This window comes from Pteropus medius, unplaced genomic scaffold, assembly GCF_902729225.1.
Source record: "Pteropus medius unplaced genomic scaffold, Ma_sr-lr_union100, whole genome shotgun sequence".
Lineage (NCBI taxonomy): Eukaryota > Metazoa > Chordata > Mammalia > Chiroptera > Pteropodidae > Pteropus > Pteropus medius.
The window spans coordinates 13,043,090-13,055,521 of NW_024356249.1; the positions used below are offsets into that span (position 1 = coordinate 13,043,090).

General features: G+C 31.6%; 1 protein-coding gene across 10 annotated transcripts in view; it reads left to right on the plus strand.

The window, feature by feature from the left end:
* The window catches only part of POT1 (protection of telomeres 1), a 101,711-nt gene that overhangs the window by 38,594 nt on the left and 50,685 nt on the right, over positions 1-12,432 (plus strand). For all 10 annotated transcript variants that reach the window (XM_039861017.1, XM_039861023.1, XM_039861022.1 and 7 more), the window contains 2 exons: positions 5,693-5,983; positions 10,476-10,631. In XM_039861017.1, coding sequence (XP_039716951.1) covers positions 5,693-5,983; positions 10,476-10,631 — 447 coding nt within the window. The remainder of the gene's footprint in view (positions 1-5,692; positions 5,984-10,475; positions 10,632-12,432) is intronic.

A 12,432-nucleotide genomic window follows, 5' to 3' on the forward strand; every position in this document is an offset into this window, starting at 1 on the left:
TCCCAGTCTATGAATTGCTTCTTTACTCTCTTAATAATGTCTTTTGATGAGCAAATCTTCTTAATTTTAATATAGTCTACTTTATTAACTTTTGTTTTATGGTCACTACTTTTTATGTCCCGATTAAGAACTCTTTGTCTACCCTACCTTATTAAGATGGTTCCTAAGTTTTCCTTCAAGTCATATATTATTTTTCTGTTTTATAGTTAGATCTGTAATTTTCTTTTCCTATAATTTCATTGTTAATTATGGCTATACTGCCTCTTGAAAATAGGAAGCATGCCCTCTTTTTCGATTCTAAAAGAATTTGTGCTAGATTACTGTTTTTTTCTTCCTTAAATGTTTGGAAGAATGCACTGATGATACTATCTGAGTGGTGATTTCTTTATTGGTAGGTTTTTATTAACCAGTTACTCAAATGCTTTGATAAACTTAATTTTTAGAAAAGTCTGCCTTTTTCACCCATATTGTCAAATTTATTGATATAAAGTTGATCATAATGTCATTTATATTTTAGATGTTTGTAACGATAAATACTGTTTTGTAGTCTTGATGTAATAATTTATTTCTTCTGTTTTTTTTTTTTCCAGATTAGTCTTTCTAGGTTTATCATTTTTGTTAATTTTTTCAAAGAACCAGTTTTTCACTTTGATTTCCTTGATTGCATGTTTCTATTTCTTTTACCTTGATTATCTTTTCCTTCTACTTTTTTGGGATTTCAGGTATATATTTGTATATCTTCTTGAGATGGAAGCCTAAATCTGATTTAACCTTCCTTCTTTTGCAAAATATTCACTTATGACTATACATTTTTTCTCTATGTACTACTTTAGTTTTATCCAACAACTAACATGTCAAAATTTTACTATCCTTCAATTCACTATATATTCAAATTTTCAATTGATTTCTTCTGTGAAATTAATTTTACCGTTGTAGAGGATTTATCTATTTCTGTCAATTTTTGCTTCATTATTTGAAGCAATATTAATTTGATTTAGATTTTTTTTTTTACTTTATGTTTTGTATATTTTGAGGTTGTTGTATAGATTTAGATTAAGATGTTTTCCGATGATATTATTATTATGAAATGTTCCTATTTAGCTATAGTAGTATGTCTTACACTTTTTTTTTATTGATAGCTTAGCTAGTTTTGAAAAGCCCTGAAAGTTTTCTTTAGTTGGAAAAAACCATTAAAAGTACAGACATCTCTCTTAGATATCAGTATTTGTTAATATTTTTTCACGTTTTTCTTTGGCTCATTGCAATTTGGAGATCATAGTTCATAGCAAAAATATATATAAAACAAGAGTCAAGTTCTTTCTGTTCATTTTTTTCAACAAATATTTGTTGAGTACCTATTTTATACATGTTTGTGTTTTAATGCAGAGAGCCAGACAGTATAAAAGTAAACATATAAGCCAAGGTAAATTCAGGTGGTGATAGCTACTATGAAGAAAAAACAGAATCAGGAAAGGCCTTTCTAATTAGGAGGTGTAAGACTTGGAGCCTAAATGATGAGGAAAAGTTCTGTTGAGATACGAGGGAAAATGTTTTCCAGGAAGATAGAATTACGAATAGTGAGACCATGAGATAGTTAATGAGCATGGTATTGAAAAAAAAAACAGAAAGAAGGCCATCATGGATCTTAGTCAGCTATTCAGAGGGTAGTGTAAGATGAAACTGGAGAAGAAGGTAGAGACTAGTTCATATATTGCCTTATGGTAAGTAAGTTATTTAGATTTTATTCTATTCAATGGGGGTTATTAGAGGGTTTTAAATAGAATGATTTGATTTATATTTTGAGAAAAGCACTCTGACAGTTACTTGGGCAATGACTTGATTGTTATGGGGCAAGCATGAAAGAAGATCAGTTATTTCAATTTCACAATCTTGAGATGGGGATGGCTTAGACTAGGGTGGTTGTGGAAATAGAAGTAGATAAATTAAGGTATGTTTTGAATGTGCAGCAAAGTGTATTTGTGGATAAGTTCAACATGAAAACAAGTTACCAACACACCTAAGCTAGAAGATTGTTCTGGTCTACACTGATAGTCAGCAGAGGCAGACTTTGGTAAACAGTATAGCTTAGTGAACAATGGAATTGCTGATACAAAGAAAGATGAGCGTAGAACCAAGAATCATTAGACTTTAAGCCTAAATCAAAAAAGAAAAACGGCATATGCAATAAACAGAACTCACTTAAGCGTGTATAAAACAAGTTAATTGATTAGTTATGGGACAAGTACAATTAGTATCTGCAGAGTGAACTTCTTTGTATGTGAAATTAATTGGTACTAGACCAGCCCTACTGCTATAAAGATTCGTAAAAATGGACAACATGTATGAGACAACTATTTTCAGACATTGGACAGCAGACACCTGTGATCAGAGAGAGAAGAGAAACAGATAAAATAAGCCAAATGGTCACCCAAACTCTGCCTGAGGGCAGTTTTTCAACCACTGCACAGCATGCTGAAGTGCGAGCAGAAAATAGTGGTCCTGCTAAGCTGAGGCAGCTAAGAGCAGAGTTCAAAGCAGCCGAAAGAGCTGGAATCAAGACAGTTCACCAGAGAGGACAGAGTTGTACAGAAGGGGAAGTCCAGAAGTCTGCTGGGGTAGGGTTGTTGCCCATGAATACTTGGATAAGCTGGGCTGTGCATGGATAGGGCAAGACTACTTAAGGATTACAAGGGCTGCTGTGTGGTTGTGCATTTTAGAGGTGTTGCAGTTGGGATGCTTGAGGTCTAACCTAGTTAGAGATAAATAACCTTATTAATATCTCTTTAATATGTTGGCTATTCAGCTGAGATAACACAAAGGCCTCACCTCACAAAGGACCAAATCCTAGGGTAAAGCCTACTCTAGATGTGTTTTTTCAAAGCCTGAGACAAGGTCTACAGAGAAGACAGTATTGCAGGATGAGTCCCACCAAGGCAGAAGGACTTTGGGAAACATTATGAGCTTTCCACAGAGTCATTCTAACAAAACATACAGCCAGGCCTTTATAAGTTTAAAGCAATCATCCAGCAACTGAACTGCTAACAAGAACAAGAATCAATGTTGGTCAGAAGTAAGGTAACATAATTCAGAGTCTTTACAGTATATCATCTACAATGTCTAGTAAAGATGAAAAAATGCTAGTCATGAAAAAATAGGAAAATACTACCCATAGTTAAGAAAAAAAAATCATAGACACTCTAATCCAACTTTACAGTGGCCCGGGTGTAAGATTTTAAAACAAAAACTTTAAAGCAGTTATTATTTTTAAAGACTTAAGTATGTTCAGCAAATTAAGAGAACATGTGGTTAAATTAATGCAACATAAAAAATTTCTGTAGAAATGTGGAAACTATAAAAAAGAACCTAATAGAAATCGAGTAACTGAAAAAAGCAGCAAATAAAGTAAAATGAAAAACTTACTGGATGGGCTAAACAGCAGATTAGATATATCACATTTATTTAAGAAGATAGGTTAATAGAAGTTATGTAATCTGAAGAACAAGGATTAAAGAAATCTTGAACAGAGCCTTAGGGACCTGTGGAATAATATCATATGGTAAAACATGTCATTTGAGATACAGGAGAAGAGAATGGGAATGGGAAAAAATATTTATAGAAATAAGTAGCAGAATCGTTTCCAAATTTGATGGAAAATACTGATTTTCAGATCCAAGAAACTCAGTATACTCTGTGTGGTACCACAAAGAAAAATGCATCTAAACAAATCTCAGTGAAACCTTTAAAAAAAGTTAAGTTAGATGGTGGGAAAATGACACATTTCATATGGGAAACATTGGTACCAGTCATCTTCAGTTACTTACCAGAGATAACAATACCTGAAGAACAAAGTAATGATAAATTTTCAGTGGTGATAAAAAATTTATTTACCCAGAAATTTGTATCCAGAGAAAATATCCTTCACAAGTGAGGGTAAAATAAAGACATTTTTATATAAAAAGAAATGAGAGACTCCATAGCCAAAATATCTTCACTACAAGAAAATGCTAAAGGATAGTATTCAGGGAGTTCTATAAACCAGAAAATTATTAGGAAATAACAAAACAAACAAATAGGAAATTAATGAGTAAATAAATCTGACAGTGTTTTGTATTTCTTTAATTTCACTGAAAGATAAATGGCTATTTAAAAGAAAAACAATATTGTAAGGTGGAGTTTATAAAATATATAGAAAGATATTTCAACAATAGAACAAATGAGTGGAATGGTTAAATGGAATTATACTACTTAAAGGTTATTACCTTCAGAGGTTATTATACTTTAGAAAGTGGGAAATGTGAAATGGAAAGTGAGAAGTAAGTAGAACAATATTGATTCTAAATCAACTTTGAGACATTAAGAATTCATTCATAGCTCAGAGGAAGTAAATGGAACACTAGTAAGTTCAAAATAAGACAAGAAAGGAACAATAGGAAAATAGTTTTTAAAAAGGAAAACAAGATAATAGTCTTAAATATAACCATATCAGTAATTACATTTATGTAAATAGACTAAACACTCCTTCTGCAAGGAAAAAATAGAGTGAAGAAAAAAAAGCAAGAACCAAATATATATATCTACAAGAAATAAAGACGCAAACAAGTTGGAAGTAAAACTGTAGAAAAGATATACCAAGCAAACGGCATTAGGAAGGTGAAGTAACTATATTAATACCAAAGTATTACAAGAGATTAAAAGGAGGGAGCATTTCACAAAGACCAAATAGTTGCTTTATGAAGAACATGTAACAACCATAGATGCATGTGTGTCTAATAACTGAGCTTCGGAATCCAGAAAGCGAAAGTATGGTATATCTTGACTCTCAGTCAGACCTGAGGCTGAAACCTTAGCCTCAGCTGCGTTTTATTCACTTCAAATGCTTATATTTTAAATATCTAGTTTCCCTTTTACATTCATGAGTAACTGTCACTTGTTACTCTTTTTCCTTTTGTAAATTATATATCTTAATACACAATGCAATACTCATATGACATTATTGAATTGTACACTTGAAACCTATATAATTGATCAGTCGCCTAAATAAATTTTTTCTGCCACTTGTGACAACACGGATGGATCTTGAGATAATCATGCTAAGCGAAATAAGCCAGACAGAAAAAGTTGAAAACCACATGATGTCACTTATATGTGGGATATAAATCTAAAAGCAACAAACAAACTGGACAAACAAACAGAGACTCATGGACATGGACAGTAGACTAGTGTTTACCAAAGGGTATGGGAGGGAGAGAAATGGAGTAAAAGGGGTCAGATATGTGGTAACAGAATTCAACTATGGGTGGTGAAAATACAGTGCAATATAAATATGACTTACTGTTGATTTGTACACTTGAGACTTATTGGATTTTGTTAACCAATGTCACTATAATAAATAACAAAATAACTAATAAATGTAAAAGTACAAGCTTGATAGCATTAAAAGCCTACCATCTAGCTCTTTAGAAATAACTGCATAGTGTTTTACAATTTACATGGTGCTTGTGGATCTTGATAGAGCCCAGTTGATTTCATAATTTTGTATGCTAATTAAATGAAATATTAAAGAATTATGTCCTCTATTAACTATGCTGGTAAAATTTTATAATCTCTGAAGTTTCTTCAGTTCCTGTGTTCTGCATCAGTAAGCTGTTTTGTTTCTTTCTATTTTGTTTTCTACATTGTCCCACTTTCTTAGATACAAGTATATAAAAATGGGACTCAAGGTATCACCAGCACTGGCTTTGCATCTTTGACATTTGAGGGAACTTTGGGAGCTCCTATTATACCTCGTACTTCAAACAAATATTTTAACTTCACAACTGAAGACCACAAAATGGTAGAAACCTTACGTGCTTGGGCATCTACTAATATTTCACCTTCTTCGACGTTAGTAAAATTGTGTGATGTTCAGCCAATGCAGTATTTTGATCTGACTTGTCAGCTCTTGGGTAAAGCCGAAGTGGATGGAGCATCATTTCTTCTAAAGGTAGAAATTTTTAAATAACTTTCAGTGTTAACTCAGTATCACCTACATGTCTATAAAGAGCTTATATTTTAACATTCTGATGTAATTGCTTACTGTGTATTATGTTAAGAACTTAAAATCTAACTTAACCATATTTGATGAGCCTGGGTAGCCATAGAACTCTACTCTTGACCTTCTTTATCCTATACTTCCAGAGAAAAAAGTGTCATCAGATCTATATTTTAAATGTAGTACAGTTCATGTTATATTTATGTATTTTTGTATTTTAGTACTAATAAAATACATGTATTTCTTACTTTAGTATTAAAAAATTACTATTTTTTAGTTGCAGCTACATATGCATATTTCTTCTTCCCTGTCAAAGTGGCCTTTCTTCTTTTTCATTCACTTTCTTGGCCCTTTGATGTCGAGTTCTCTTCCCATGTCATTTCACTGCCTTCTTCATGGGTAGGTCATAGACTGTTTTGAAATGTTTATTGTTCTTGCTATGTTTTGTTTTGTTTTGTTTTTAAAGCAGGATAAAAAAAGGTAACATAAGACCCATCCAATCTTTGTTTGCAGTATTCCAGTTTACTCATGAATAACTTTTGGAGAAGGCAGTTATCTGTTATTATCCTCACTTACCCATCCTAGGCAAAATGCATTTAAATACACATTGCTTCTGCCCTGTTCCTGTGGTTACTTAGCTTCCGACTCTTTGAAACAATAGAACAGGAAATGGGGTATAGTGACACTTTGATAGATATTGGGGTTTATCGTTATTATCATTTATACATTGCCCATATTAAGGAATGGTGAAGATAGAAATCATTGAATAAAATGTGAAGATTTCCAGGTTGAAAATAGTAGTTATATACATGAAATACTGTGAAAATGTAAATGCATATCATATAAGTCAAGTACAACAAAGCTGAAGCTAAAGCAACATAAAATCATCCTAACAAAATTAAAAAGGAACCTTAGGTCAACCAGTCATGACTCTTGTGACATCCTTAACAAATGAGCATTTGCTAATCACCAAATACTTCCAATGACAAGGAATCTACTGTATAGAGCTGTGTTGTTAGAAAATTCTTAAATTCTGAGATATGATCTGCCACCTTTTAGCTGATCTGACTGAATCTTCATTATTCTCTCTAAAGCAACAAAACATATGCCTGCATCCATTTTTATAGATAGCCTTTTCAGATGAGTGAAAACAGCTTTCATGTAGATGTTAGTTGCTTTTATTACTTAATTGTATCATAGAGATTTTTTTACATCACCACCTAAAAAGTTTCTTATATTAGTTTCCTGTGGCTGCCATACGAATTACCACAAACTAGATAGCTTAACATAACATAAATGTATTATCTCAGAGTTCTGGAAGCCTAAAGACCGAAGTCAAGATGTCGGCAGGGCCATGCTCCTTCCGAAGCTTCTCGGGAAGAATCCTTCCTTGTCTCTTCCTAGCTTTTGGTGGTTGCTGGTATCTTTGGATTGCCAGGTGCACCACTCTAATCTCTGTCTCCATTTTCAAACAAATGACCTTCTTTCCTTTGTGTCTCTTATGAGGACACCAATCATATTGGATTTAGATACCAATCTAATTCAGTATGTTTTCATCTTAACTAATTACAGCTGCGGAGATATTGTTTTCTAATAAGGTTACATTCAGAAGTTCCAGGTAGACATGGATTTGGTGGCAGGACACTACTCAAATGCTTTGTTTTTTATCGTACGGAAGCATGGCATGTTTTTAACTTGCATGCTATTGATGCATTCAGGAGATTGACTTAAACGTTTGTTATTTCACATGCGTGCTCATAGAGCTGTGAAGATAAATTATTAGAAATAGAATTGCTGATTCAACGAGTTTATACACTTGAAATTTTGGTGGCTCTTGCTAATTTACCCTTCATGTATGAAAGTACCTATCTCCCAACAGTAGTACCTGTTTCCTAACAGTAAGATATATAGGAAGTGTTATATGTAGTTAATAATTTCTTTAAAAATATAGAAAAAGATAAAATTGATAAATAAGTTCAAAAGTTTAAAAAACAAAATTAGGCTATTCTAATTTTTAAAAACGAAGAATTTTTTAAAGTAGAAATAATACAAGATATATATTTACATATGTAGGGGTATTTATACACCATAAAATGTTATATTCAACTTTTATGCTAGTAAATATGAATCTAAATTAAATTGTTTATTTTTTCATTTTTTAAAATTTAAATCTAATTTAGATTTTTTAAATTGTTGAATTAACCATTAATGATTGTGCCAAGATGGTGAACTTCTTCAAACTGAATTAGACCAAAAACAGACCAATATTGCACAAAACAAGGACATGCATCCAGTTTCATTTAGAAATATAGAAACCAAAATATTAATTTTTAGAAATCAGAAATGGTTTAATTTTAGTATAATTACTGTAATCTCCATGAATGTTAGAAATTATATCATTTTAATGAACGTTAAAAATGTTTATGAAAATGTTTAGCAAAATAGAAAAGTATGCCTCCTTAACTTGATAAATAATTTTATCATAAGGTAAACAATATTTAGTGTTGGAATTCTGGAGTCAGTAATGCCAGGAGCAGGACAAAACACACACTATTTTCTGTTATGTAATGTTTGTTCAGGAAGTCTTGGGAGATTTAACTATTTTAAAAGAAAATGGTCAGTACTTACAAGATATAAAATCCTAACAATTAACTTAAAAGATATTTGGATTAATAGAATTATTCAGTGAGCAAACTTATTTAAAACATTAGTAAAATATAGCTTTCCTAAACATCAGTCATAAATAGAACATGTAATTGAACAAAAAATCTTTCAAAGTCTCAGCAACTGTAAAACAAAGTTTATGCAAGAAATACCTGACCTGTGAAGAAAACTATGAAACTACTGAGGAGCTTAAAAGAAAACTTGAACTATTAAAAGATTTTTTATTTTTTTCTAAAGTTTTTTAAAGAAAATATAATTTTAATTAAAACCACAATTTTTTTTAATTGACTGTAATTCTAAAGTTTATTAGTAGAAACATTAAGTGATCGGGAATAAAACAAAAAAGGCTAGCCAAAGAAAACTAAGTGGGAGCTCCATATCAAATATTAAAACATGTTATGAAATTATAATAATTAAAGCTATAGTAAGACCAATCAGTGGAAAAGATTAGTAACCTCAGAAATAATCTTATACCTATAGTAATTCAATACATGATATAAAGAACATTAAATAACATTTCAAATTGATAAAGAGCTGAAGCATAAAAGCTGATAGCAACACTCTACCCTCTCAACCCCTCCCACAAGAGATTTGTGGATTGGTCTGTAAAGCCATTTTAAAATCACAAAAACAGTGTACACAAAATGAAGAAGAAATTCCAGGTGGAGAAAAATGTTTGTGAAATGTGTTGTTACTTCTCCCAAAAGCAGTTGTCCTGGTTGTTTGAATAATTTAGGGAACAGAGTGAGTAACAACAAACTCATGATTGTTTTTTTGAAGCTTAGCAGTATCGTCATTATTCAGTACTTCCTCTGTAATCTGACACTGACAGACACCTTCTCTATAGAAATGTAGTGTTTTTTATTCAAATAGCCTGTTTACTTGTGTTCAGCCAAACTTCTGATATGCAGAGGCATTTCCACCTCACATACCCTTGTCATACCCTTTATAGCATAACATAGCCCGCTCATCTCTTAAAATTCCAGCACAGCAGAGGCTTGCTCATATTGTAAGGTGGGGGTAGTATATACTCATCCTGTACCCATCCTGTTTCCATCCTTATCTCAATGCACCTTACACAGCAATCCAACATTCTGTTTTCTTTTCCAGCATCCATGATGTTTATTCATTTGTATTCATAACATCTAACATAAGCAAAATATTCGTATATGTACTTTTGAAGGCCTTTTCCAAATCAGAACAAAGTGAAAAAGTGGGCAAAGGTCAGAATACATTCCTAAAAGCTAGGAACTTATACTTAAGAAAATTAGAGATACTCGTATGTAAAGGTTTATATACAGGATGGTAGTTACTAAATTATTTAAAATGGCAAGAAGTTTGAAACAACCCAATAAAATAATGTGAAGCCATTGAAAATAGCGTTTTAGAAGAATATTTAAATCCCCTGATAAATTTCTCCACAATAATCTAAGAAACAAAAAGAATATAATGCTAGTTTGTTAAAAAAAAAAAAAAAAGGCATATATATATATATATATATATATATATATATATACACACAGAAGCAAAAAAGAAAGTTCAACAACATGTTAATAGTTTTTCTAGGGTCATAGCAGTTTGAGCTTTTTACTTTACATTTTCCACATTGCCTATACACATGTCCTTTTACAATCAGAAAAGAATACACTCATGTCATATTTAAAGTTTAGCAGATATTTGGTAGAATACATTTAATTACTTTAAAGTTATATTGCCAACAAATAAAACTCCATAGTTTTACAAAAAGATCATTAAAATTTCCTCTACTCTTTTATGGCAGGTATGGGATGGCACCAGGACCCCATACCCATCTTGGAGAGTCTTAATACAAGACCTTGCTTTTCATGGTGACTTAAGTCACATCCATCGGCTGCAGAATCTGACAATAGACATTTTAGTCTACGATAACCATGTTCAAGTGGCGAAATCTCTGAAGGTGATGTTGAGTAGCAAGCATGTTTCTATTTTTATTTTTATAAATCACATTTATAGATGATAAAATCTAGGAATTAACTCCAAATTTATTTTTTCTTTAATTTTAAGTTTGTAAAATGTGTGTTCAAAATAACTTACCGATAGATATATTAGAATATAATGGTTTGAACAGCTTTTTAAAATTAAAGAATGTTTCCTGAATATCTTAGAGCTGTACACAGTTTTACTATGAAAATAGTAAAGGAAAATTTTGTGCAAGATAATCCTGGTTTAAAAGGACAGAGGGTGTGTGTGTGTGTGTGTGTGTGTGCGTAATAAAGATTTGTAAATTTAAACATTAAGCTTTGTTAATTGGTTTGATAAAATCTGGCCTGTATTTTATACTCATTAGATTAAGAAATTATTAATCCACCTCTAATATATATTACAAATAGTGTATCTGTGTGTACTGTACAATTTATTAGAATTTGCTGTTTTTGAGATTGTTTTTTAGGTAAAAGTACATTGTTTAGATATGGCACTTCTTGCTTAGTAATATATTTTAAGGAATATTTTTCTTCATTTTATTATATCTTATTTGCAAGTGTCCTTTTTAGCAAAGAATGGCATCAATAATAATAATTGTAACATTTGTTATGCACTTCAGATGTACTAAGTACCATCCTGTGTAGTATGTACTATCATCACTCTCACTTTACAAATGAGACATTCAGAGGTTAAGCCTGAGTTCACAGCTACTTCAGTGAAGCCAATATTTGAACCTACAAACTGTTTCCAGAACCAGTACTTTTTAACCAGTCTAAAGAAATGATGTTCTTTACAAATAGCTTCCATCCTACCTTTAAGGAGTTTTTATAGCCTGTTTATAGGAAGAAAACTGTAAAAGTGAATTCAGTTTTTTAGAACTGAATTTTAGTGCCCAGTTTTTCTTTGTAAATTACATATACTTGGAGGAGGAAATATTTCCATTTGCACGTTGTGTTACAAATAACTCCACCCAACTCAAATCAGTAAATTAGTTAAAGTCATGGTCCCGGATGGTGATAACTGCGCTTTCTTGTCCTTTAGGCATGTGTCAGTGCACCTGTTCATACTTGACATATTAGAGAAAATTGACTGTTGAAAATATATTTCGATGCTTTCCCCTGATTTTATATGCATTGATTATTTTATTTAAAAAAATATAAGTGAAAAAGATTTACATTTTAGATCTACTTTCACCATTTAATTCCCTTCTCTTTCCTATGCTGCTTCTATAGATATTTCTGTTCTTCTCACTTGTCTTGATTTCTGTGTCCAAGTCCTGAACAGTACCCAGCAGAGTGCTTTCCATATAGTAAGGATGAAGTAAATAATATCTGCTGGCAAGTGAGTGAATAAATGAGTACTGTGAATTTTTTTCAGATTTTTTCCATTTCCCTTTTTGTCTGCTTCATATCACCCACTAGAGGGTGCTCTGAGCCCACGTAATTAAAATATAAGAATATTTTTCTAAAGATATCATGACATTATATTATTTACCTGCAATATAATAGAAAAATGAAAAGGATTTTCTCTGTGTATAAGTAATTTAACTGTAGGCTTTCATTAATATACATTGACATCACATTTTGAGACAACCTTTGTATCAACCATTTTATATAAATTCAAGAAATCCCCAGAGGCAGATGACATTGATACGAATGAATTCTTATCAGCACTTGAAGACAGCTGTTTAAAACTACATTTTTATACTGAATACATGGAACACATACTTTTGTTTATAGGAATGAGAGAAAAATGTTTTTAAATAAAGAGGACAG